This window comes from Eucyclogobius newberryi, unplaced genomic scaffold, assembly GCF_026437365.1.
Source record: "Eucyclogobius newberryi isolate DKJ021-1_F unplaced genomic scaffold, fEucNew1.0.hap1 SCAF_15, whole genome shotgun sequence".
Lineage (NCBI taxonomy): Eukaryota > Metazoa > Chordata > Actinopteri > Gobiiformes > Gobiidae > Eucyclogobius > Eucyclogobius newberryi.
This window is the reverse complement of record NW_027315779.1, coordinates 21,843,011-21,866,626: the sequence shown is the minus strand read 5'-3', so window position 1 is coordinate 21,866,626 and position 23,616 is coordinate 21,843,011. Positions and strand designations below refer to the sequence as shown.

General features: G+C 40.7%; 1 protein-coding gene across 1 annotated transcript; it reads left to right on the top strand.

The window, feature by feature from the left end:
- The first annotated feature begins 12,842 nt into the window (after positions 1-12,842).
- samsn1b (SAM domain, SH3 domain and nuclear localisation signals 1b) lies at positions 12,843-23,453 on the top strand. Its single transcript, XM_072446740.1, has 14 exons — positions 12,843-13,107; positions 14,758-14,886; positions 14,972-15,012; positions 15,109-15,149; positions 15,305-15,379; positions 15,517-15,596; positions 16,474-16,609; positions 17,737-18,110; positions 20,381-20,488; positions 21,775-21,862; positions 22,068-22,219; positions 22,606-22,776; positions 22,848-22,998; positions 23,286-23,453. Exons 1-14 carry the CDS (start codon positions 13,084-13,086, stop codon positions 23,411-23,413), a joined length of 1,698 nt encoding a protein of 565 aa, XP_072302841.1. The 5' UTR covers positions 12,843-13,083; the 3' UTR covers positions 23,414-23,453.
- The last annotated feature ends 163 nt before the right edge of the window (positions 23,454-23,616 follow it).

Genomic DNA, 23,616 nt, shown 5'->3' with positions numbered 1-23,616 from the left:
TGACAACTGCCTTGTGCCTAATCAGTGTCTTTCCAGTTGTTGCTCGTTCCGTGACGCCGCCTGGCACCACATGCCGAGGTGCCTTCCATCTGTTTACCCAGTTTGCATAGCGCTTTATTTTCTGATTCTGATCATGCACGCTGGCAAGTTTCACACAAATCAAACACACCTTCAGATGTGGGTCCCTCCACAGGGGCCTGAGTGATCGACAAGGAAGACGCAGTGCCTCCCCCCAGACGGGCCTCCAAATTGATGCGCCCTTTTGGCTCTGGCAACGGTGACCTTAACAATGTGAAACGCTCACGTAGGAGGGCTCCAGCCACTGCCTCACCGCTGATCAATCTCACAGGCTACGTTGTGAACTCGGCTCCCCTTCTCATGATATGTGCTTGAATTGTTGTTCTGCGATGGCAAGTATTAGATGAAGCCAGTACAGTACAAGCAAAGTCTTGTGCATCTCTACATCATGTCACATGTGACAGCCGTGTAAGACGAGAGCTATTAGGAAGCATATAGTCCAAGGATTCAAACATGACAGACCCTGACAAGCTAAAAGTATCTGACAGAACGCAAAACATCAACAAACCCATGTCTTGACCTAACCCAGCTTTGCAATGCATTCCATGATTATTCCCATTGCCCCGGGAGTTCTCATTACGGATTTCGACCTTGAAGGTGTAGCACGCTGTTGACATCTTAAATAAAAAAGACCGGAATAGGCACAATGCACATGCGAGGGACGCTCTGATCGCATTGTCCGTGCTCGAAGACAAGACAACTGGAGCGGAAAAGCCAGTGAAAGTTCAGGAAGAAAAAATGAAATGTGATGAAGTGCTGCAAGGGTAAGATGTCTTTGGACTGACCCCCTCCCTCCCCCTTCTCTGCATCACCGAAAATAAAACCTCTTCCCAAACCAAATCCACCCAAACAGTGTGCGTGCTTCGTAACACACAATCCCTAAAGGCCATTACCTCAACCTGGCTCCCCTCTCTGACCCTGTCATCCTCATCTTTTCCCCTCGACTTATTACTCCCACTCGGCCGATCTCGCTCCTCCACCTGTTCTCTCACCCGCCCTCCCCCATCACCAGCACCACGACTCCCACCTTAGGTCGCTACTGTGTTCATGTCAAGGTAGGAAGCGCACTGCGTAATTCTCCCAGTGATACGGGGATGCTGACCTTTCGTTGCACCTTAAGGAAAGAGGGGGATTTTTTTTTCCCTTTGCCCGGCGTCACTTCTCATCGGTGCTGACGGATCCCGGTGCATTCTGGGACGCGAGATCTGGAATCAGAGATGTAGGATGGAGGGAAGAAGGAGGAGAGAACGTGGGAGGAGGAGAGGGGGCACGGGCTGTCAGAGCGCTGAGTGTCAGGCCTGACCCCCCCAGGTGGCCTAAAGGCAGACAGCAGACAGACCTGCTATTTGTTGCCTTAAACACCTCAGAGGGAGATGTCAGCGGCCATCACAGGCACACATCACCTGCCTGGACGGCTCATGCACTTTTATGAACATGCGCTGTACACTGACCGACCTCTAGTCAACATGGAAAAGCAATCACACTGTAAGAACCCAAATCATAATAGTTGAATGGCACTCCTTCTGACATACATTTGAAAAAATCTCTACCAGAATATTAAAATAGAAAAGACAACAAAAAAGTGGTCTGTAGGGATGAAAAAGAACTCATGTCTGAAAATCATAAACTGCATTACACCAAATTGTGCATTGTTTTTAGCGATGAATAGAAGTAGATATAAAGGTATCTAGCATGGATCTATTATATCTAGGCATTAGAGAAATAGTTTGCTGTCATGGGGAGGAAGGAAAGAGGGGGAAGCATGACAAGGCCTTGAGGAACAAATGTTGCTCGGTCATTTTCTTTTTTTGCAGATTGGAATGACAAATAAAATAACCTTGAACCTTGATTAACTAAACAATCACCGATGAAGCACCACGTGCACAGACGCCTGACTCCACTGTGAACTTTCCCTGATCAACGTAAGATGAATGTGGCCTTTACAAATGTAAAGGTATACACCCTCTGAAAAGAACATTTAAAAAAAAAACAAAGTCCTTAGAATTTAAATTGCATTCAAGATTCTGAATACATTTTGCCTTGACACTTAACACACTGCCTGTGAAATACGCTGATGGGAACACAAAGAACTGATAAGGTTTGTCTTGAAAACGATAAAAAGATGAGCTGTCTGTGAGCTTTTAATTATCAAAGCTTTCAGAAAATGCGAAAATACATCTCTACTCAAATCGCTGTTATTGTTTTAACAGGGGCAATTGAAAAGGGCATATGATTCATTGAATTAGTAATTTGCAATGGCAGAGTGAAGAAACATGGGGAGTGAGCAGGATTTTACCAACATACAAAAAGGACTTTCAGGCTCTAGTCATGTACGGATCAACTGCACTTTAAATGCAGTTTGTTCAAATTCCATTACAGATTGAATAGAAATGACAAAATACAGAAAATAATATCGGTGTGTGCATCCCCGAACTGTAAAGGAAAGTTAATTAGGGTTGGACTACTTTGACAGATCTGATTGCAGTGAAACGCACCCAGATGTATAGGCTGACAGCTCATGGCGGAGCTTCTGTTTATAGAATCTAATGTACACTTCCTTGACAGCCCGCTCCACCGTGGTTCTGCACCAAACATTGGGAGAAATGTCAAAGGATTGTCACAGCTGTTATATATTAGCTGTACATTGAATAACATGGCCTGTCATCTCGCTGTTAATTAGCATGCGGCTTTGAAGGAGCTGGAATGAGATCAAAATAAATGGGCCATGGTACCGATCTTTTGTTTGAAGCCTGACAGACAAAGATAGAGACTAAATTATACACACTACGTTTTCAGGCAAAAACACGCCTTTAATACGCAGCTTTGGGATTGCTTATGCATGTGTTTAATGCAAAGGTCAGCTGGATAGTCTTTCTCTGTGGAGTCTGCATGTTTTCCCCTGTGCTTAGCGCGTTTCCCCCAGGGTTATTCTACTTCCTCAAACCGTCCCCGCACATACATATATCAGAGCACTGGTGGCTCTAAATCGCCCATAGGGAATGAAAGTAGGTGCAAGTGGTTGCGTGTCAATGCGTGTCTCCCAAGTGCTGGCCCTGCAATTACCTGGCTATTGTCCTGGGGTTGTCGCACAATCTATGCAACTGAGACTCGACACGACAATGTTCAAACTGTAAATGTGGTAAAATGTGCGGATAAAGCTCTCGTTTTGTGGTGTTGTGGTGGTGTTTAGGTTGTGTTTACTGCACAAAATGTGAATTAACTGTAAAACTAACACACACATTTTAGACAATACAATACACAACGTTCTAATTTTGCCAAAACAATAGTTGGAATATTCATTGTAATATATATTTTGGTATATATTTCTCACTTCTATAAGACAAACATGAAAGGAACCATACTTATAAATGAGCTGAACTAAATGGAACAAAGCAAAATAGCACAGAAGGGAGGATACATGTTTAAAGAAAAATAACCTTGTTGCTTTACACCACAGACTAAAGCCACTTGCTTCCACTTGCCTTGTGTGGCTTTTGACAAATGTCCTTATTGGTCCTTGATTGAACACCTCTTTACCCTTAACAGTAAAGTGACACAAGATGCACTGCAGTAGAAAGTCCCCTGACTCGAAGGCCGATGGGGAAGTGATAGTGTGTGGCAGAAGTCATGATCCCGTTTTCTGTCCGCTCTTGTGACGCTGTGGTTCATAGCTCCCAGTCTGTGTGTGCTCTGTGGTCTACCATGAAGAAAAGGTGTTTGGTTTCACCGCAGCAAAACAATTTAATGGAAGAAAACACAAAACCAGAACATATGTACACGTAGGAAGCGGCCTATGAACATTATGGAAGATTTGTTGTATTGCATAACACTACGTAGACTACATTGCGTCATGTTAAAAAAGGTCAAATCTTTCTGAAAGTCACAAAAACATGAAGCCTATAAAATAGAACTAGGACGTTTTGATAAACTGTTTATTTTGATTAATTGAAAAGTTAAATGTATAATGAATTTTGATCATAATGCTACATTTGTCAGGTCGGTTCAACAACAATTTGAGTTTTTCTGAGGTCACCCACAACTCTACCGCTTTGCATATGGGAACTAGGTGTCAGATTCCTCACTGACACTGACACGTACTAATTATCACAAATACATGAAAATATTTCACTCTGAGGGCACTATTAATACGTATAGACTGTTTTTCACTTTATTGACTATTCAAACAAATTGAATTAAAACAAATATTAAGATACTAAAGTACATTGTCGCCAAATGTCCTCCCTGGACTTCTTTGTCAGGAATTCCTTGAATTTGCCCATCGTTCCAAATTAAGAAACACAATTATAGCAAAACCACACGTTGCCTACTTAATCCTTTTAAATGAGACCTTTAAAACACTTCATGGGATGTTTCAGTGCTTTATTGGTGCACGAACTATAGCTCTGTGATTTTGGTAAAAGATAATTGCACAATGGCCCATCCACTGTGCCACATGTGCTGGACACGTTTCTGTGCCTGTCCCGCTGCCCTGAAACCTTTCTGGGCATTTTAGTTCAGGTGTCTGTGGATTTAAATCTACAATTATTAGATCTACGTCATGCTGTTTCACGAGTTATATCAGAATCTTATTGTCACGTTTGCCCCTTTTGAAAACTTTGAACCATGAAATAAATCAAAATGCCAGTATAGAAATGTGACAAATATCAGTAAACATGTATTTGAGAACATGGACAGTAAAGAATACATCTCTTATTTTTCTCTATATCCACTTTCACTGTGAGCAACGAATGTTTCCAGGCTCACAGTGCTTACACTTGTTTCAAGCAGGGCAAAATAGTTTTAAAGCCCTTGTGCTATCTTCAGATGACCCACAGGCACCTGTAGTAGAACCCCTCCTCTCTCCCTCCACAGCATGAACATTGTGTGGGTTTATTTGTTTGTTTTATGTTTGTTTTTGTTGTTTTATTAAAAAATAAAATAGTTCAAAACAACGTGCATTATCTTTGTAAATATTGCAGGGGTTGAATTGTCTTGCTCTGAACAAATTATGCCTATGATGGCAGCGCTGGGCAATGTCCCACCAGGAAACACATAATTGTACAGTATAATTGGTACAGTCACTCTTTGATGGTCACTTTACTCAGATGCTCAACATGGTGCTTAAATTTCAGGTTATTCGTGATTATCACACCTGACCTATCATAAATGTTTTCCCTTGCTCAAGAAGGAACTATTATGACCTTCAAAGATGACCTGCTTGTCGGATAGATTGCTTAAAGACTGTTTGGAATAACATAAACACATAGTCTTGGATGTGTTAAATGTCATGCCCCAGGTGCTGGCCCAGTTACTTGCAGTAGCTAGTACGTAATTCCAACCTGTGACTGCTAAGGCTGGATGTGCACTGGAAAGAGTTATGAACTGTCATCTGCATATGCAGCTAGTATAACTTTAATGTGTTTGTGAAACAGTAAAATGATAATAAGAAGAGCACAAACAGGGGTGGGGCAATCACACCACCCTGAGGTACTCCAGATTGCACTGGTGGAGAGGAAGAGTTAGACATTTGAAATCTATTTCTCAAAAGGCATTGTTTGATTGTTGATTCAATTAGGGAAGAAAAGAAAAGAAGGCTTATATTGTTGATATTGTTTTTATTTGTACTGCTGAAATTGACTTTTCCACTGCACATGTTCAAATGTAATGACTTAAAATTGCACATAAAGATATTGAAATCATGACAATAAATCATTATTTTATGTGACAAGCCTTAACACTATGTATGACAGACATTCTATAATAATTCAATAATATAGGCCATGATATATTTGACTAATCAAACCGTTTTTGGTCAATGCGCACTGCAAACCTTTAAGAGTGATGAAAACACCTTCTTACCTCTTGATTGCTTATACTGATTTGAGAATAAATTAGATTAACCAATTCTCCCATGGGTCATACTATTCTTGCAGTATCCCGCAAACAAACGCTTTGCTTATTACTGCAAAGCTCTCTTTCAATGGCAGCTCTGGGTTGTAAAAAAACACCTTAATTTGATATCCTGTCTACTTCTTATGGCTTCAAAGGCCCTTCTCTGCCTAATTTATACACCCAGCCAGGAAAATAGATAATTGCTGACCAGAAAACAGGTCTATTGTGGTATCATATCAAAATAACACACACGCTTCATCTGAAGGGGCTACAAGCTCCTCACACTTGGTTCCAGATGGGAGGGACAGTTGTTCATGTCTGTTTCGGAGGAGGTGCTGGTTGTCACACTGCTAAAGACATTCCCGTGTGGAACAATAGTAATGTTCTTTTTATGAGGCATAGGGGGATTGTAGATGCTTAGGCACCCAGGGGAAACTGCTTTTTAATTATTATATTTATTCTTGACAATAGAGCCCACACAGGGACAGAAATGGGTCACAAATGGATTATCTTTTTGTGTTTGTGATTTTTGACACTGCTTTCGTTGTGTGCTATATATATAGATCTTATACGAACAATTTCAATGCTGAGCCTTTGATAAACAAATGGAGTGGCATAACATAGGATTAATAATTAGGGCAGCAGACAGTACTGGATCTTTACTTACATTGTAAGGAAGTAAAAAATGCTCAAATTCGTAATTTGATTGAAGTAAAATCACATTACTATTACTGATTCTTTTACGTATGACTACTATGACTGACACCACCACCATTGCCATCATTAATACACTTCTACCACTTTCTACCATTTAAATAACAGCATTGCTTTTTGCAATGACTAATTACAACTATTACCGCTACTTAAATGTGTTACTAGCACCTCTAATATCAGAGAATATTACCGACTATCGCTACTGTATTTTTTTAAATTATCAATACGTATTTTCCTCAAATCAACAGTACGTTAATTATATACATACAAATTGGCAATAATTCAATACGACAATAATAATAATAATAATGTATTGTAAAAAAAAACTAACTACTAAAAAACTAAACACTAAACAGTAGTTACAAAAGGAGCAGATCGAAGGTCATTATGTGGGCCTGCCCAGTGAACATTGGAACAGCTACATAAAAAAGTCAACCAAAGGTGAAGGTTAATCTAAAACTTAGTTGTATAAAAACAATACCTAAATAGCAACAGTTGACCTTTGAAGCCACAAGAGAAAATGAATGAAATATAGGTCATAATGTGTGGCGTGTTTGACAATGATAACATTGAGCAATGGGTAAGAGAGTGGACTTTTGAACTTGTGGGCAGATGTTTCAGTGTGTCTAGGTAGCATTTTGCAACCATAATATTCAAGAGTTGTAGTTCTAGTGTGTTTTTATTTGTTGTTATTTGCAACACTAAAACTGTAACTAACTTCTAAATTTGTCTCATCTAGTTGTTCACAAGATATGCAAATATGAATGCTTGGATGAAGATCGATTAAAAACAACGAAAAGCAATATTTCCTTGGTACATCTGTGTTTGGTGTTAGAGTTATGCATTTCCTTATAATACTTAATACGTATAAGCACCAGTACATTTAATAAAGTAAAAGTTCCTTTTACATTCTGCATTGTTGCCTCTGACACCGGGTTCATGTCTGTTCTGGAGGCAAAGCTCGCACGGAGCCGTGTAGATTGTTTTATTGTGACGCACTGACACACCTCGTCCTTTATCAATCCAGCAGCAGCATTTCCAGTGCTTTGTCATGCCGGGGTTATAACTCCCTTTATGGCTGCTGCCATCACACAGTGTGGTAATTAGCTTGGCCGTCGCCACACTGGTGGGAATGAAAAGGCATTTTGTGACCCCTGGGTCGGGTCAGGTCAAAGGTCATAATTGGGCCAATACTAAGACTGGAGTGTATGTGTAAAAGTATACACACAGCTCTGACAAATCTGTCAGCTCATTATATTTATTTGAGTTTACAGTGACACAATGGATTATGTAAAAGGCAGTAAACAGTAGCCTGAGCGCAGTCTGGCTGGCCTCTCCTCTTTGCTACAACACTAAGAGGTTGAAGGGTGAATGTGGCCCTGGGGACACACGCACTACATGTGATGGGCCAACTGAGAGTGACATTTAAGATAGAAATGACATCAAGTGTGGCACCGCTGTGCCCTGTGGCAAGTCACCACATGGAGCCACTGTCAGCTGATCTGACTGATCCTCCCTTTTCTGTAGATTCTCGACCACAGATAGCACACTCACACAGATCATCTTTCACATGTCAGCTCATGTCAAGTGACAGTCAACACGATCTGCCACCTTCCAGATGTGGAAGCCTCTTCTGCCTTTGGGGAGATTTGAACATTTGCCAGAAATTCCCACTGAAGGGTATTTTTAGGTGTTTTAAGTTTAACACGAGGCAATACATCGTTGCTAAAATCATCAGCATTCCATCAACATTGATGTTAAGATCAACAAACTAAGCTAACATAATTGAAATAAGCATACGGTATACATACCAGGAAGTTGGATTTGACACACATAAACCGTTAACATTAAAACTAATTTCTTTATGTATTATTCAGATGCCAGATTTGGGTTTGCTAACACTGACAAAGTCTGTTTATGATCATATGAAAGGCACACTCACTGTGTCACATTTTCATTTGTGCCCATGTGAATTACAGCAGTTGAGGCGAGAGGATGCATCACCTGGTAAGCTCTTGGTATCAGCAAACCACAAAAAACAATTATCTTATTCATACATGGTACAATGACCTTTGACCCTACATTCAAATGGTCAATTTTAGCAACCGTCAGCAAGCTGAAGTGAGCTATGAGAAATCGTTTTTTCCTGTTTGCTGTAAGCTTATCTAGAGGAGGTGCAATGTTTTATAAGAGATCTGTTTGGTGTCCCGCATAAGTCATCAGAACTACAACTCCCAAGGAGAATAGCGATCAGATAGGAAGGTCCGGCATCAAGGACAGGGAAGCCATTTAAAGGTGACATTTCAGTCAACGCAGCAGATGCCACCAATCTATCTTTCCTTGGCTTTACGTGCCACGCTCCCTCTATTCCCCTATCTCTCCTTTCCTCTGCTCTATCCCTCGCTTTTTATTCTGTCCTTTAAACTACTCTGTGCCCTTCTCTCCTTCTTACTTTCTCCCTCCCCTCTCCCAAACTCCCTCCCCCAGCCCCACTGCTGACGAGGCAAGAGGGTGGAAGTCCTGTAATAAAGGGAAGCGCTAATGAAAGGTCACCAGGGGTCAAGCTACTCACATACCTTTGCTGGACAAGGGCACAGGAGGTCGCTCACTCGGAGGGGACAAACTGTTTCACTTTTTGACTGGGAGGTGTCCGCTCCTCTGGAGGTCATCACAGAGGTTACAGGGTCATCGCCCTCAGGCTGATATTGTGCCTGTCCTGAGGTTAAAGGTCACCAGAGGAATGCTGGGTAAAAGGGAGGCAGGGCAAAGGGTTAAAGGTGCAGTTCCCGCCCACTTCGCAGATGATGTAAATGACCAACATTTCAGCCTAGTACCTATCCTAAAAGTGGAGGTCAGAATTGGCCTGCAGCAGTCTGTGGATGAAAGCCAAAGGTGTAACCGTGATTTAATATTATAATTACACACAAAGGGAGGATATAATGGGAATTGATGGATCATATTACATTCAGAATGTCACCAGAAGAATTATGCATTTTAATTAAACTTTTCAGGAATAACTGTTGCAGTGGTTAAAATTTATGCAAGTAATATAAGATCCCATGACAGCAATTCCTCCAAGGCCCACACTGTACCGCGCTGCATACTGTAAGTTATTACAAGGCTGATGAACGTCAACCCAGACAGACGCACATGGACTATTTAAACCAGGGCTTTTAAGGTGAGGCTTAAAATACAGGCTCTGCTAAATGTCTCCAACACCTGAGCATTGCTAATAAAAGAAGCTGGTAGCAGAGGCAAAGCTGTGAGATCTGATGACAGGTGAGAAAGGCTTATTTACAAGGAGCAGTTGGAGAGGCACTGCCATCTAGAGGAGAGGAGAGGATCAGCCAGAGGAGAGACTGAAAAAGGATCTTTCTACTTGAATCTCAAAGAACATCTATTCTCAGTGTTCATGCACATTGATGACTTAACCATGTCTTTTCTATCTCGTATTGAGTGGTGAGTCGACGTCCCCAACGATCATCAACACAAGCTATCCGTATCAATTAAATCTATAGTAGTTACAAAATAGTCCTCAAATTTCCAGCTGTACAGAAATAATGTGGCTTTGTTGAGTAACTCCACATTGTTAAAACATTTTTTCTTTTTACTTCTCGTTTTAATCACAGGGTCGTGCATTTGGGCCTGAAAGGTTGAACATGTTGGATGGACCATTACATTGAGGTTCAATCTTCTCTTTTTTTCTGTGAATTGTAACAGTTAAGTGGTGATTAGAATAAGTCAGAGTCTCTTACCAGACCAGAGTGGGCAGAGGCCGTGCTCTGGATCACAGCACACATGGAAAGTGCAAACCTAACCAAACCAACCAAACAAAAGGTCTGGCCCCTGGACTAGAGTGAAGCGACTGGGTCTGAATGGCAGAAGTTTGAGTCCCACTGCATTTGTAAATTAAACAAAAAGAAAAGAAAAGGGAAAAGGCTGTGATAATTAATCATGATAAAGTATACATTAATATACATAGCCTATAGGCTACATGAATAAATAATGATGACGTGAGCTCAAAAACAAACAAATTAAATTCACCTTTGATGGGGCTTTGAATATTATTCTCACCTGTGGTGTTGGGCCAATGAATAAGCAGCAAGCAAGTTTTTCATCATGTTTAATGTCACTTTTGGCAGACTTGGGACAGACTGACAGAAACATGGAGACTATTATGTACTGTGATTAAACAAACATGTTTAAGATTATAAATAGTGTTGAGAGTGTTCTTTCTTGGTACATGACACAAAATAATTTCATGTTTGACCCTCCAAGTCTTATTTTCAGCTATAATTGTCATAGATTTAATCCTACCCAAACTTGCTTAACAGCAGAAAATGTAACACAGATGGAGAGGAGCAGCCTACTTTTTGACAACTTGTGCAATTCTTTCTTTTGATGCGTGTTGTTTTGTCCTCATTTTCTGACCTAATTCTGCAGCATGGCCCTGATCACAACACCATGAAACGATCTTCTCTTTTCTGAATGAAAGACAAAACGACAGCTCTGCAGAAGGAGTGCAAAGAAGAGGTTTAACTGACAGACAGAAGAGATGTTATTATGAACTGAACTATTGTGGATGAAAAGGCAGCTTAAAGATTTGGAACATAAACTAAAAAAAACCAACAACATTTCCTTGTGTTTATAGATTTATAGGATCGTCAACGGAGCAGCATTAGTATTTCTATGAACAAGTTGTTTGAAATAGAATGAAACCGCTGTAAAGCTTGTGGCAACACCAGAGCTGTCTGCTTCTATCTGATGTTGGGGTTTATTACTTTTTCATTGCTCATGAATACAATTGTAATGCACCTGTCAAAGCCATGTTGTTCTCCCAACATGCTGAAAAATACATCAAATACCGATATCTGCAGCTTTGAAGGTGCAATAGCCTGGATGAATCACAAATTTAAAGGTTTAAGCCTTTTAAAAATAATTTTCTTTGGACATGTCACGATTATTCAGTTGATCGATGATGGTGATTATTTAGGTCACAATATAAAACTTACAAATTACGAACATGATTGTAATTGTGACAAATTTAGAAGCAAAATTGGAGTCCCTGATTTTCACGCCACAAAGAAGGAAGTTTGCATTTTACTATATGTTTAACTCGTCCCTTGCACTCACACGTCAGGCTCATGCATGGCTTTGGAACAGCTTTTTTCAGACGTGAAGTGACACTAGGGCGACCACCCAAGCACAGCCAATCAGAGCACAGCTTTCGACTCTTACTTCCAGGTTGACGAGAGAAAAACACTTTCTTTTCAGCTGCGGACAGTGGAATCCCCCCACACACACAAAATATACTACAATATATTCTTTAGGGGAAAACCAAAAATGTACTCATTAAAAAAGGGCATTCTAGCTTTAAGTAATTCTCAAATGAAATTGTTAGTCTAAAAAAGTAAACCTACAGTAAATGTAAAGTGCTTTTCTGTTGTACATTATCATTCAGAATGTTTTATTTCTTAAAGCGGGTCACAGACTTTAGGAATGGGAATGTGATATACAACAACTTAAAAGAATAGTGAAGATTTCCCTGATGTTTGATCAATGTTTGTGAATAATCGTTAAATCGTGACGTTCCTTCTCACAATAATTGCAACACTAAAATGTTATATTGCTACATCCCTAACCGACATTTCAAATGCATTAAGGGAAAAATAAATGACACTAAACGTGATAATATTGCTGAAATGGCCTGGCACCAAACCTGTGTCCCTGGTCCCTGGTCCCTGGTCCCTGGTCCCTGGTCCCTGGTCCCTGGTCCCTGGTCCCTGGTCCCTGGTCCCTGGTCCCTGGTCCCTGGTCCCTGGTCCCTGGTCCCTGGTCCCTGGTCCCTGGTCCCTGGTCCCTGGCACTGCTCTGTGACTCCTGACAAAGTGTCCCAGCAGCACTAAAAGGCAGGTCAAATGCAGAGGAGACATTTCCCTAAAGGATGATAAAACAAAGTGTCCCTTAACCTTACCTTTAATATTACAATGTGCTTACAACCAATAGAATATCCCAGTCCAATAGATAGTGAGTTCCCCGTCCCTTCTGATAACTTAATCTCTCTTCTGACATTACGGTAATCGTCGCAGACACAAGCCAAACAAAGGCTGTCTGTGCTTGTTTATTGTCTTGTTGTTGGGTGGCCGGGCTCTCCCTGTGGCCCCTGTTGGACGGCTCTGTGCTTCTATTGGATTACGTGAGGGATTTTGAAGTTGGGATTAGGCTGTAGGGCGGGCGGGCTGTGGAGCGGGCGGTAGGGCGGGCAGCATGGGGGCTGTGTGAGCTTTACCATGGCACAGACATGTGTGTGAAAGTGTGTTGTTTTGTCCTCTCCTCAGGCCACGCCGCTCAGCTCGTCTCCCCATCAAAGCCTTTGTCTTCCAGCACAGACTGTCAGACATGAACCTGTTTTGCTTCACACTGGTAAGAATTGTTTCTTTTTAATATATTTTGTGCTTTGCTTTTCTGCATTGGAAGTGCTTATTTACATTGTTTCAGAGTAGATTTCCATAGCCATAGTGCTCCAAATTTGTACTGAAGTATTACTCTAGTTCTGTTACTTTTTTCTAAACAGCATTGCCTGTATATACAACTATATATGAAGTCAATACCTTTTAGGCCCATGTACTATATGTAACTTTTACTTCTATCATCACTTTTACTAACGTTGGACCTAAATTTACTGCTAAAAATACTTTGCTGCTACTTATATGCCAACATCTAAACTGTGTTCTAATTCGACAGTAAATTTGTAACCATAATCACTACTACTCTAACATTTAATTATCTTTGTTTTAATGCAAATTGTCATTGACTTGGAATTCCATTAGTGATTGTCACATCAAGAGAGCGTATTTTTAGATTATAAAACGATCACAAGCTAAATTTGCACCTTTGATTCAAGTGTATCCTGACTTTTAATACTCCCTCCAGGCCAGATTTAGACTTAACACTTAGCTGAATCCTGATTTACACTAAGTTACACAAATGAAAATAGATGACACGGAAGCACTTGTCCTCAGACCTCAGACACCATCACAGATCGATGTTTCGACATGGAAAACTTCATTGCTCCACAAGGGAAATGACTTGGGCACACTTGAGCTCACACATTACAAAATAGTAATAATAAAGAGCAAAATGACTTATCTAAATGGGAAAAATGGCATGAGAAGAGATACTGCTGAAAGGAAAACTAAAATAATAATGTATTTGGAGAGCTGAAAACATGGAACACTGTGTAATATAATAGATGTCCCGGGGTTTACTGTAAGAGCTTAGGATATCTGTGTCAGAGTGTTTTGGTTGAGATGATTGAGCTTCTTGCCCTTTGTGCCAATCACGGACATAACCAACTGCAGCTACATCTTTGTCCGCAACTGATTCTGACGGTCAAACTCAACTGAAGCTGCTAGAATGCAGTTATTGGTATAGATGCCCTTCCTTTACTATATACCTGCGGTTGAGGCTAAAAAACAAACAGAATATTGATAATGAATTGTGATAAATCCACTAGTTTTGAGTTTTGTTCAGGTTTCTCTTCCCACTGCGTGCCAGTCTACAAGTGACTTCATGTTGACTGATGAGAACATTGGTATTTCATGTTTACTGTGGATACTTTTTTACTCTAACTTAACTACATTTGCGAGCAGGAATCTGTACCGGACTGAGAAGTAAAAGTACTTTCTGTATTGTTTGAGGGATTGTTTTTAGCACATTCAGGTTTTGAGTTCAAGTCCTGGCTTTGAGCAAATAAAAATATACATATACAACGTTCAGAAACACACAAATTCTGCTTTTTTATTACGATAACCACATTTCACCCTTTAATAATCTGCACAAAATACTTTTTAGATTTTAAATGTGTACTTTACTACTTTGACGTAAGCTGCTTTTTCTATGTGATGCTTTTATTTTTACACATTTACACATACTAGAGTAAATGCTTTTATCAATTATTTGTTACTCTTGCGTGAGTAATTTCTTGGAACACTACTTTGTACTTCTACTTGTGTAACATAATGTACTGAGGTAAATGTTTGGCTCCTCACCCCACCCGTGTGTCCCGTCCAGGAGGGCTCCACAGAAAGCATGTATGAGCCGTCCCACAGCCTCAAAGAGGAGCGGCCCATGTTCCAGTGCAGTCCTGCCGTGCTGCGGAGGAGGCCAGAGTGGGGAGGCTCCGATCCCTCCATCAACTGTGTACGTTCTGTTTATTCTAGCAAACGACGGACAGAATGTAGAATTGTGACAAACGTGTGCTCAAAAATATTCTTTTTTCTTTCAGAGCAAATCACAGAGCACAAAAATAAAAAGAAACCATGTCAAGTGCGTACAAATTATTATATACAGCATGTAAATCAATTCATTGTTTGGAATTTTATTTCAACTTACAATGAGATCAACTCTTGTGTGGTTTTACAGGTCATGCTTTGTAACATCAGCCTTGGACTGTGAAACAATTGGTAAGTCCACTCGCTTCCTCACTCGCTTCCTCACTCGCTTCCTCACTCGCTTCCTCACTCACTCACACTCACTGTCCCTCATTTAATTAGCTGCTCCACTGAAGGACAGCCTGTCACATGTGTTACACCCTCTTTACATATTACCATACTTGCAGATATTCACAGAGCATGTTGGATTTCATCTGCTGATAAAAAGGACCAAGCTCATCAAAAGAGAGTACCAAATAAAGGTATTGTACTGCTTGTACTTCATTCAGTCACTGTACTATACTCCGTGTAGAATTGTAGAGCGCTTGAATGAAGACATAAAATCTGTAAAGTGCAGAAAAGGTTTTCTTTAATAACATGATTTTCTTTCCTCTTCAAGACATGTGTAAAACATCAGGAGACACTGCAAAAACACCTGGAATGGACCATGAAAGCATAAAGACAGATCCTACTCTTCAGGTAAAAAAGTTAGTCAGTCTTGGGACAAAGAGAAGTTGTATTTGTCCTGTTTCACTGAATGTTTACTCTGTCTCCCATTGATGCATTCAGTTTGTGGCCAGAGCCAGAAAGTGAATGAGTTATGTCTGTAATCCTGTGCCCACATGGCCCTGTGTGGAGTACCTGTTGCACCTGCTGCACCTGCATGTGGACCTACATATGCACATGCAGGTGCACATGCGTGGGGGAAAAACACCAACTTATCTTCTATATTCTAATTCTTCTTACGTAACAACACGTGTACATTATAAGTAGAGACTCAGTGTGGTCGTATAGTGCTGCAGTAGGAGATTGGTGTTTATAAAATAATTCAGACATTACATTTATAATCCTCCTAGTTTTGCATTTGCCTCAATGTTTGCTTCTAAAATGAAATACACTGGTGTTTCTCATACTAAACAATATGTCGTAATCCTAACAGATTGTAGAGAAAGTGAGAGGTCAGCCGCATGTCAGCCAGATCTGATCCACTGTTCACTTTAATCTGGTTCTTTAATCTTTCCAGCCCTTTTGTATCTGCTCTCGAGGACACCTGGATTCAAACATGTTTTTAATGTTAGAACATGCCAGCTCTGACAGCAAAGATCACAAGAATTCTTCTCAGCTTCTTACAAAAACATACCCACAAGGGAAATGACATGGACAAGCTTTTGGTTCAAGCGGTGATATGACAATTTAATAATAAGTCTATATTGCCGACGTTTTTTCCAAAGATTCCTATATTCTCAGACTTTGACCACAAGCAAAGGGATGAGAAATGGCTTGTACTTTCTAATGCAAAACGAAACACGCTTAGCCTTGAATGTGTGCACGCTGCACATATTGTTCTTTATTGCAGGCCAGCAAAACTGCCGCTGACACAGCAGAATCAATAAAAGCAAGAAGTCTAAAGAAGTTACAGAATCTGATGCCAACTACGAAAGGAGGACAACAAAGAGCAAGTGGGAAAGAGAGGAGCGTGTCTGAGGATTATGGTGAGTGTATTTAGTCACTGTTCGTGCACACATTTTGAGCCCGTTTGTGCCCTTGTTTTATTTCTTTATTCATTTCTCTGTTCCTTTGTATTGTATTGATTGGACATTTTAATATCAGAACAGGCAGATCATTACTGCTATTTATTTGACTTATTCCAGAACAGAAAAGGAAGAATCTCAATTAAATAATGCATTATGTCACTTTTCTGGGGGAGGGTCGGCCACTTGTTTGTCTCCATGGAATTGTTATTGTTTTTTAAGACTGGGATTTAATCCCTCTATCGTTATGTAGACAAATAGTCCACATTAAGGTTAAGGTTAAGCTACACTTTGTTGTCCTCGTAGGGAAATTTGACCCAATCCTTCAGTGCCGCTGGGACATATCCTCAGCAGCAGTGCAGTGCCTGGGGGCCCATCTACAGATCTTTGTGCTAGGCTTGGTCAGGACGACTGTAGCTGGAGGATTTTATCTATGGTGCGGTTAAGACTGTTAATGTGTATAAATGTATCAAGGTTTGAGTAAAACATCTGTTACTGAATAAATACTGGATGGATAAGTTTTAGGGTGCACGGTGAAGGCAAAGGCGGTTAGCGCTCTTGCCTCCCAAGAAGGAGATCATGGGTTCGATTCCCGGACCAGACCAATATCACATGAGCTCTCTGGGTGGAGTCTGCATGTTCTCCCCGTGTTACCGTGGGTTCTCTCCGGGTTCTCTGGCTCCTCCCACCGTCCAAAGACATGCATGTGTTGGTCAAAATTGGTGACTCTAAATTGGCCCTAGTGAATGAATGTGAGAGTGACTGTCTGTAATGTCTATGTCTCTGTGTTGGTGACGAGTTGGCCACTGTCCAGGGTGTGCCCCGCCTAAGGCCCGAAGTCACTGGCATAGGCTCCAGTCGCCCGCGACCCCGAAAGGGAACAAGCGGTACAAAATGGGTGGATGGATGGATAAGTTTAATGTGATACTGTTTTATTCCAGGCAAAGCTAATTCACATTGGGAGGAAGCAGGTGGCTGACCAAAAAGTTACTTGACAAAATATTATAATTCATTGTAAAATACAATTATGATATGAGCATTACTTAATGACTATACATTTCACTTGGTTACTTATTGTGACTTTTTAGATCATTTGACAGACATCTATAACCCAGTTTTGACCTGCATCGGTCTGGGAAAGAGGGAAAAGAAGTCCTCAGTCCCTTCACCATCACCGCAGCAGTCTGACAGTCTATCACATGAACATTCAGAGGTGGAGACAGTCTGGAGCCCTTTGGAGAGCCCCTGTGAGCTGTGGAGACCCCCGCACCAGAGCTGTCCTGAGGCTGGGCACACGTCCAGACATGAGATGTGGGAGTGTGGCTCTCCCCTGTCTCTGTCTCGGACTGCGGCCTGGGATCGCTTTGAGAGCCTCATTCAAGAACTGGACAGCAAAGAACCAGACCCCGGGCTTCCTCACTTGGTCCGCTCCATCACTGACCTGGACTTCCACCAAGATGAGGTAAGAGTCTCCTGAATAACAACGAGAGATTTGGAATGTTTTCTTTGTTTGTCAATGTTTCAGAAAAATATTAAGCTGCGTGTTTCAGAGTAAGAATTGCGTCTATATGTGTTATGAACGTGAAATTGTATAAATGACAGTAAAATGGTCAAAGTCAAAGAACTTCTTAATTTAGGGTTCTGGATAACTGACAATTTCAAGTTGTTTCAAGTTGACAAACAAGTGGACCATGTTTGCTAATAGGTGCTAATAGGTGCTAATAGGTGTTAATAGGTGTCAATAGGTGTTACTCTATATTCTATGTATAACTCAGTCTTTCTCCTGTGAAGACTCTCTCTCTGGAGTCACTCATGCACTTCAATTAAGACTGTACAAGTGCTATACTTTGCCCCACTTTTAGTATGCATCACCTGTCTGGGTCTCACTCAACATTAAACAAGCCGACAGTTTAGAAAAGCTCCTGCTATTCCTACGCAATTCATTCAAGCTACCTTAAAAACATAGGAGACATTTCCCCTGTGCCATGGATAAAAGCTGCTGCATGGTTTAATGCCCCGAGCTCTTCTCTCATTTAGACCAATAACTAAACCTACTATTATTGAAACAAACACCAAAAGTCTCGATCAGCCCTGCATAATGCATCCTACAGCAGAACATTAGGCCGCTCACCCTAACCAAGCTTTTAAATCAGGTTCAAGAGCTACGGGATTGTTCCACCTTGGATATTTTAAGAACAAGCTTTTAAGGACAAATAAGACGATTTTTGACATGCTGTTTTAATAAGAAAAGCTACCAACAGTTATCATTGTGGATGTGCTAAAAAAAAAGTGCTATATTTTGTCTAAATATCTGCTGCCGATACAATTTGCTAATTGCAACAATACTTCCCAAATACCATAATAGCTATACTTGTTTTTGGAGTGAATGTTTGATGATAAAACGCTGTGATACATTTTTTATTCCCTTTGACTAGAAGCTTTTAATAAGAACGTCAAGAGCATCATCAAACAATCTCCGGGTGGTTCATGCATGTCCTCTACTCGCATCTGTCCTTCACATGAAATGGGACTAAATTATTTCTATGGAAATATGGAAATAAAGTCATAATACTCAAGACACAAAACGAGAAGTGGGAGATACATTGTATATATTATAATATTGACATTTGAAGCTATGAATAATTACAACCATGACTATATAGAGAGACTATAATAAAGAAAATATTAAAAACAGTCCACTCAACCAAGATGTTTTAGTACATTCCTGAAAGACTACAAAAATATGAAACATGTTACTTCATCTGTCTCATTTGCCTCACATTTATTATGGTTCAGGCTAAAACTTCCTATTGCCACAAAACCACGGTTGTGTTTTGTTTAGGACAGTTATAATATTGTTGCTTATCCATCCAGTGAGTGCGCCCCTCTCTAACAGTGTTGGGAATGAGCCAGCAGTGCGTGTAACAGCTGCTGTGAGAGGCGCGCAGAATGACCGCTAAACTAAAGTTAATGGCCAACCGCTAAGGAGAGCCTCATTGCTTTCATCCTGCCTCCACCATTTGGCCACTAACAGTTCATTATTCCCAAACAATAACAGAATATGCATCAACAAAATGGTGCAAATAAAGGAGACAGGAGCCGCACTGTGACAGCCAATAAAAAACAGAGCACCAGTTGTTACGCTAATTCAGGAAAAATGTTACAAATGGGAATAATAAACAAGGACTGGGGTCAATGGCGCAGAGTGGGCAGATAACGTGCCATCTGTCAGGAGAAAACACACATTTTAATCTGTCTTTGACCTAAACAGACGACCAGATTTGGCGCCTTTAGACAACAGTGGTCTTCGACAATGCAGAAGGATAATGGAAGGCGCTGCATGGTAAGAGGCGTGTCATAACTCTGCCAGTCTGTCATCCAGCTATCTACTTTCACTACACCAAAGATTTGTAAATGCCCTTTAGTCCACAGAACGTACAGTATATTGATTGCATAAAACTCCCAAACAAATATTCATCTTTATATAAACCTTTATGAAATCTAAATAATACGCTAATATATTACCACAAACATAAATGTGCAGATGAACAAGGTTTTATATGTTAGTAGAGTTGCAGAAGTGGTTTCAGTTGTGTAATAGTAATAGTAATAGTGAAATAGTGATAGCCACAGCAGAATGTTCAGTATTAGTAATAATAGTAGCACATTTTATTTTCTTTGACAGTTTTTCATTCATAATTTTCCCTCTTCTCCCGTTTCGCCAAAAAACAGATGAATCCAGTTCGAGGGTCAAACCTCACGTGTCTGAAGGAGGAGGCTGAGGTGAAGTCACAGAAAGACAGAAAGCAAATCAAGACAGATGATGCCAAATCCATCAATGTACGTACATAGAAACACAAACGAAGCATGATTGTCATAGTTTCAAATCAGACTTCTTCTTCAGAGTTTATCAGCTCACAGCTGCTGTCTCTCACAGAGATGACAGCCTCACACTTGTGCTGCCTTCAAAGGCATTGTATAGGGACTGTAAGGAAAGGCTTAGGTACATTACACTTGTCAGTGACAACATAAATGTAGCACTTAAATGTAATTCTCAACACTTTTCAAAAGTGTTGATAGCCAGACATGTCACTTTGAGAACTGTAATCTTGTTTTATCTTGGCTAAGCAGGGTCGGGCCTGGATAGTATTGGGATGGGAGACCCAGGTGCCACTGTGGGGCGGTGGGTTTTGTGCATACTATTATTGTGTCCTTAAGCAAGACACTTCACCCACCTTACCTATGAATGTGGTGCATGTGGTGTGAATTAATAATAAACAAAATTGTAAAGGCGCTTTGTGCTTCTGGAAAGTGACGTATAAGACTATTGTTGTAATATATTCATCAATAGTTATATATTCCCTGTTTCCTTCTTAGCAGTAATAATATTGTTGGAAGCCTACTATGATTAATCCTTTTAGAATTATTCAAATTTGACCTGACACATTTTTACAACCAAAATGGTTCATCTTTCACAGTTATCAACATGTGTAATCTTAGTCCATTTGTACATCCTCCGTACTCTACTTACTTAACTACAGTTCAACCCACTTTTCACTTACACGTCTCGCTTTTGCCCCACTTCCAAAACTATGTCAAACGCTCTCAGAAGCTCTCATGCTGCTACTGACAGAACAGAAAGACAAAAGAAAAGCACAGGTAGTTGGGGATTATGCTCTTGTTTCCACACTTCTAGGTCTTGGCTATAAAAAGCTAAGCAACTCTTGCAGGATTAAGTCTATTTCTTGTCACTGCACACCGTTGGGACCCTGAGCTCCTTGTCACATATGGAATCAAACAGCAGCAGACTATTGCCCTAAGTCAGCATTTTGGTTGGTTCATGCTAGCTTTTTTGTCTGCCCTGCAAGAAAAGTTGACCGGATTTTAGGGAAGTGGTGTCAGTGTTTTTGTAGATCGCAGAGCACAGAGTGGACATATACACCTAAAACATCTTTAATCATTGATGTTTATTATAAATATAAGTGGATAGGAAGAAGTCATACATGTTTTCAAATGTTTTCTATAAATTGCTGGATCAAAACCTCATCCTAATATTCTTTCCTTTGGCACAATAGGTCATTTGTGTGAACAATGCTAATTCAAGTCAAAATGTTCTTGTTTTGCAGGTGAAGCAGAATCTTCATGGGAGAGATCTTACCAAACGACACAGTAACTCCATGGAGAGCCTCTACAGCAGTGGGCAGAGCTCCTCCAGTAAGAATCCATTGACCTCTGACCCTAATGTACACTCTGCCTGTGATTGTGCGACTAGGATGGTTAGGCTCTTCTGTTACTCTTTTAACCGCGGCCGTCAGTGACAACCCCACTGGTCCCAGCACCAGGACAGTTCAGGCAGAGAGTTGAATTTGAATTATTCATTGTGGCTTTGACTTTACCCTGTTGTTCCTGTGGTTCTCAGGCGGAGTCACCAGCGGGTCAAACTGCTCCAGTAACAGGGCCAGTCTGAGGCTGGACGAGGAGCTGTCGTCCCCCAGAACCTTCTGTGGACGAGCCCGAGTGCATACGGAGTTTGTGCCAAGTCCATACGACACCGACTCACTCAGACTCAAGGTGACACACATCTGGGAATATGATAAATAACTGAAGATCATAGATATCATTAAGTATTCATTTATGTTATTCTCTAAATGTCAAGATTATAAATTGTTGTACTGTAATATGTATAATCTTGGTAATACATCATATCTATAATTTAAATTTTCTTGTCTGCCCTGCTCTCTCCACAATTTCATCCTATACTGTCCTATCTAATAAAGCATACAGGCCAAAAAACATGTCATTTAAAAAAATACACAAAATAATAAAATGTATGCGATTTACCGTAATTCATTTGCAGTTCATGGGCTGTTACGCTTTGCTTGTGCCGTATGGATTTATGAATCAATGTGCATTTGTGCATACATGAATAAAAAGCAACTTGTTTTCCCCTTTTTCAGGTAGGAGACGTGATCGACATCATATCCAAACCTGCGATGGGAACGTGGACAGGAATGCTCAACTACAAAACAGGTTACTTTAAATTTATCTACGTGGACGTATTAAAAGAAGAGCCCATAACCGGAGACAGCACATATGTTCATGACTTTCTTCAGCGCTTCGATTTAGAGGTAATGCATTTTCTTCTACGTCTACGCTCATCTTTCCGCAGGGTCACTAAGAATGTCTCCTTTTATCCCAGGAGTATTCGTCGACTTTGGTGTCGCACGGTTACAAGGCATTTGAAGACTTGGTGAGGCTGAGGGAGCGCGATCTGACCGAGCTGAAAGTGACAGATCCCAAACACAGGCGGCGTCTCCTCTTCGCCGTCAGCACACTCAGGCCTCTGCACCGTGAGTGATAGTGAACACGGGAAAGGGCACTCAAAGACGGCCTTATCACAGCACGCTTTACGGCACGATAAAGAATAAAGCAAATCGGAAATAATACACTTATTACTGAAGACATTACGCAGCGATAAGACTAGAACGCTGTTTAGTTTCCCACTAATCAAAGCGACTGGTCAACAGGATAAAAAGCGAAGAGCGTTTGCGTGAAACAGTGGGTGTGGGATGATGAGGGCTTTGGAGGTCGTGACAAAGAAGGATTATTTATATATGTTTGTTTTTCCTGTTTACAGCTGACAATCAGGAGGCTGCGGACGTTAAAAACTGCCCCAGGGACTCGGGCTGTGGGATGCTCAGTCCGGACAACGCCGCTGAACTCTACTCTCCGTCTGAATACACAGATCTGGTCACAGTCTGTTGAAATAGTGAAAATAAACTGGTTTTCATTCATTGTTGTGTACAGTTTGATACGAGGTGGCATGTGTAGGCTCGGTTGACTTGAAGCAATTGACAAAAATAAAGATTTTTTATATTTCAGTTGTTGTTACAGGGATTATTCGCATTTCTACACTATTTTGATAGGATAATTAGAGAATTCAAGGTGTTGTAACAGTTCAGAGCGCA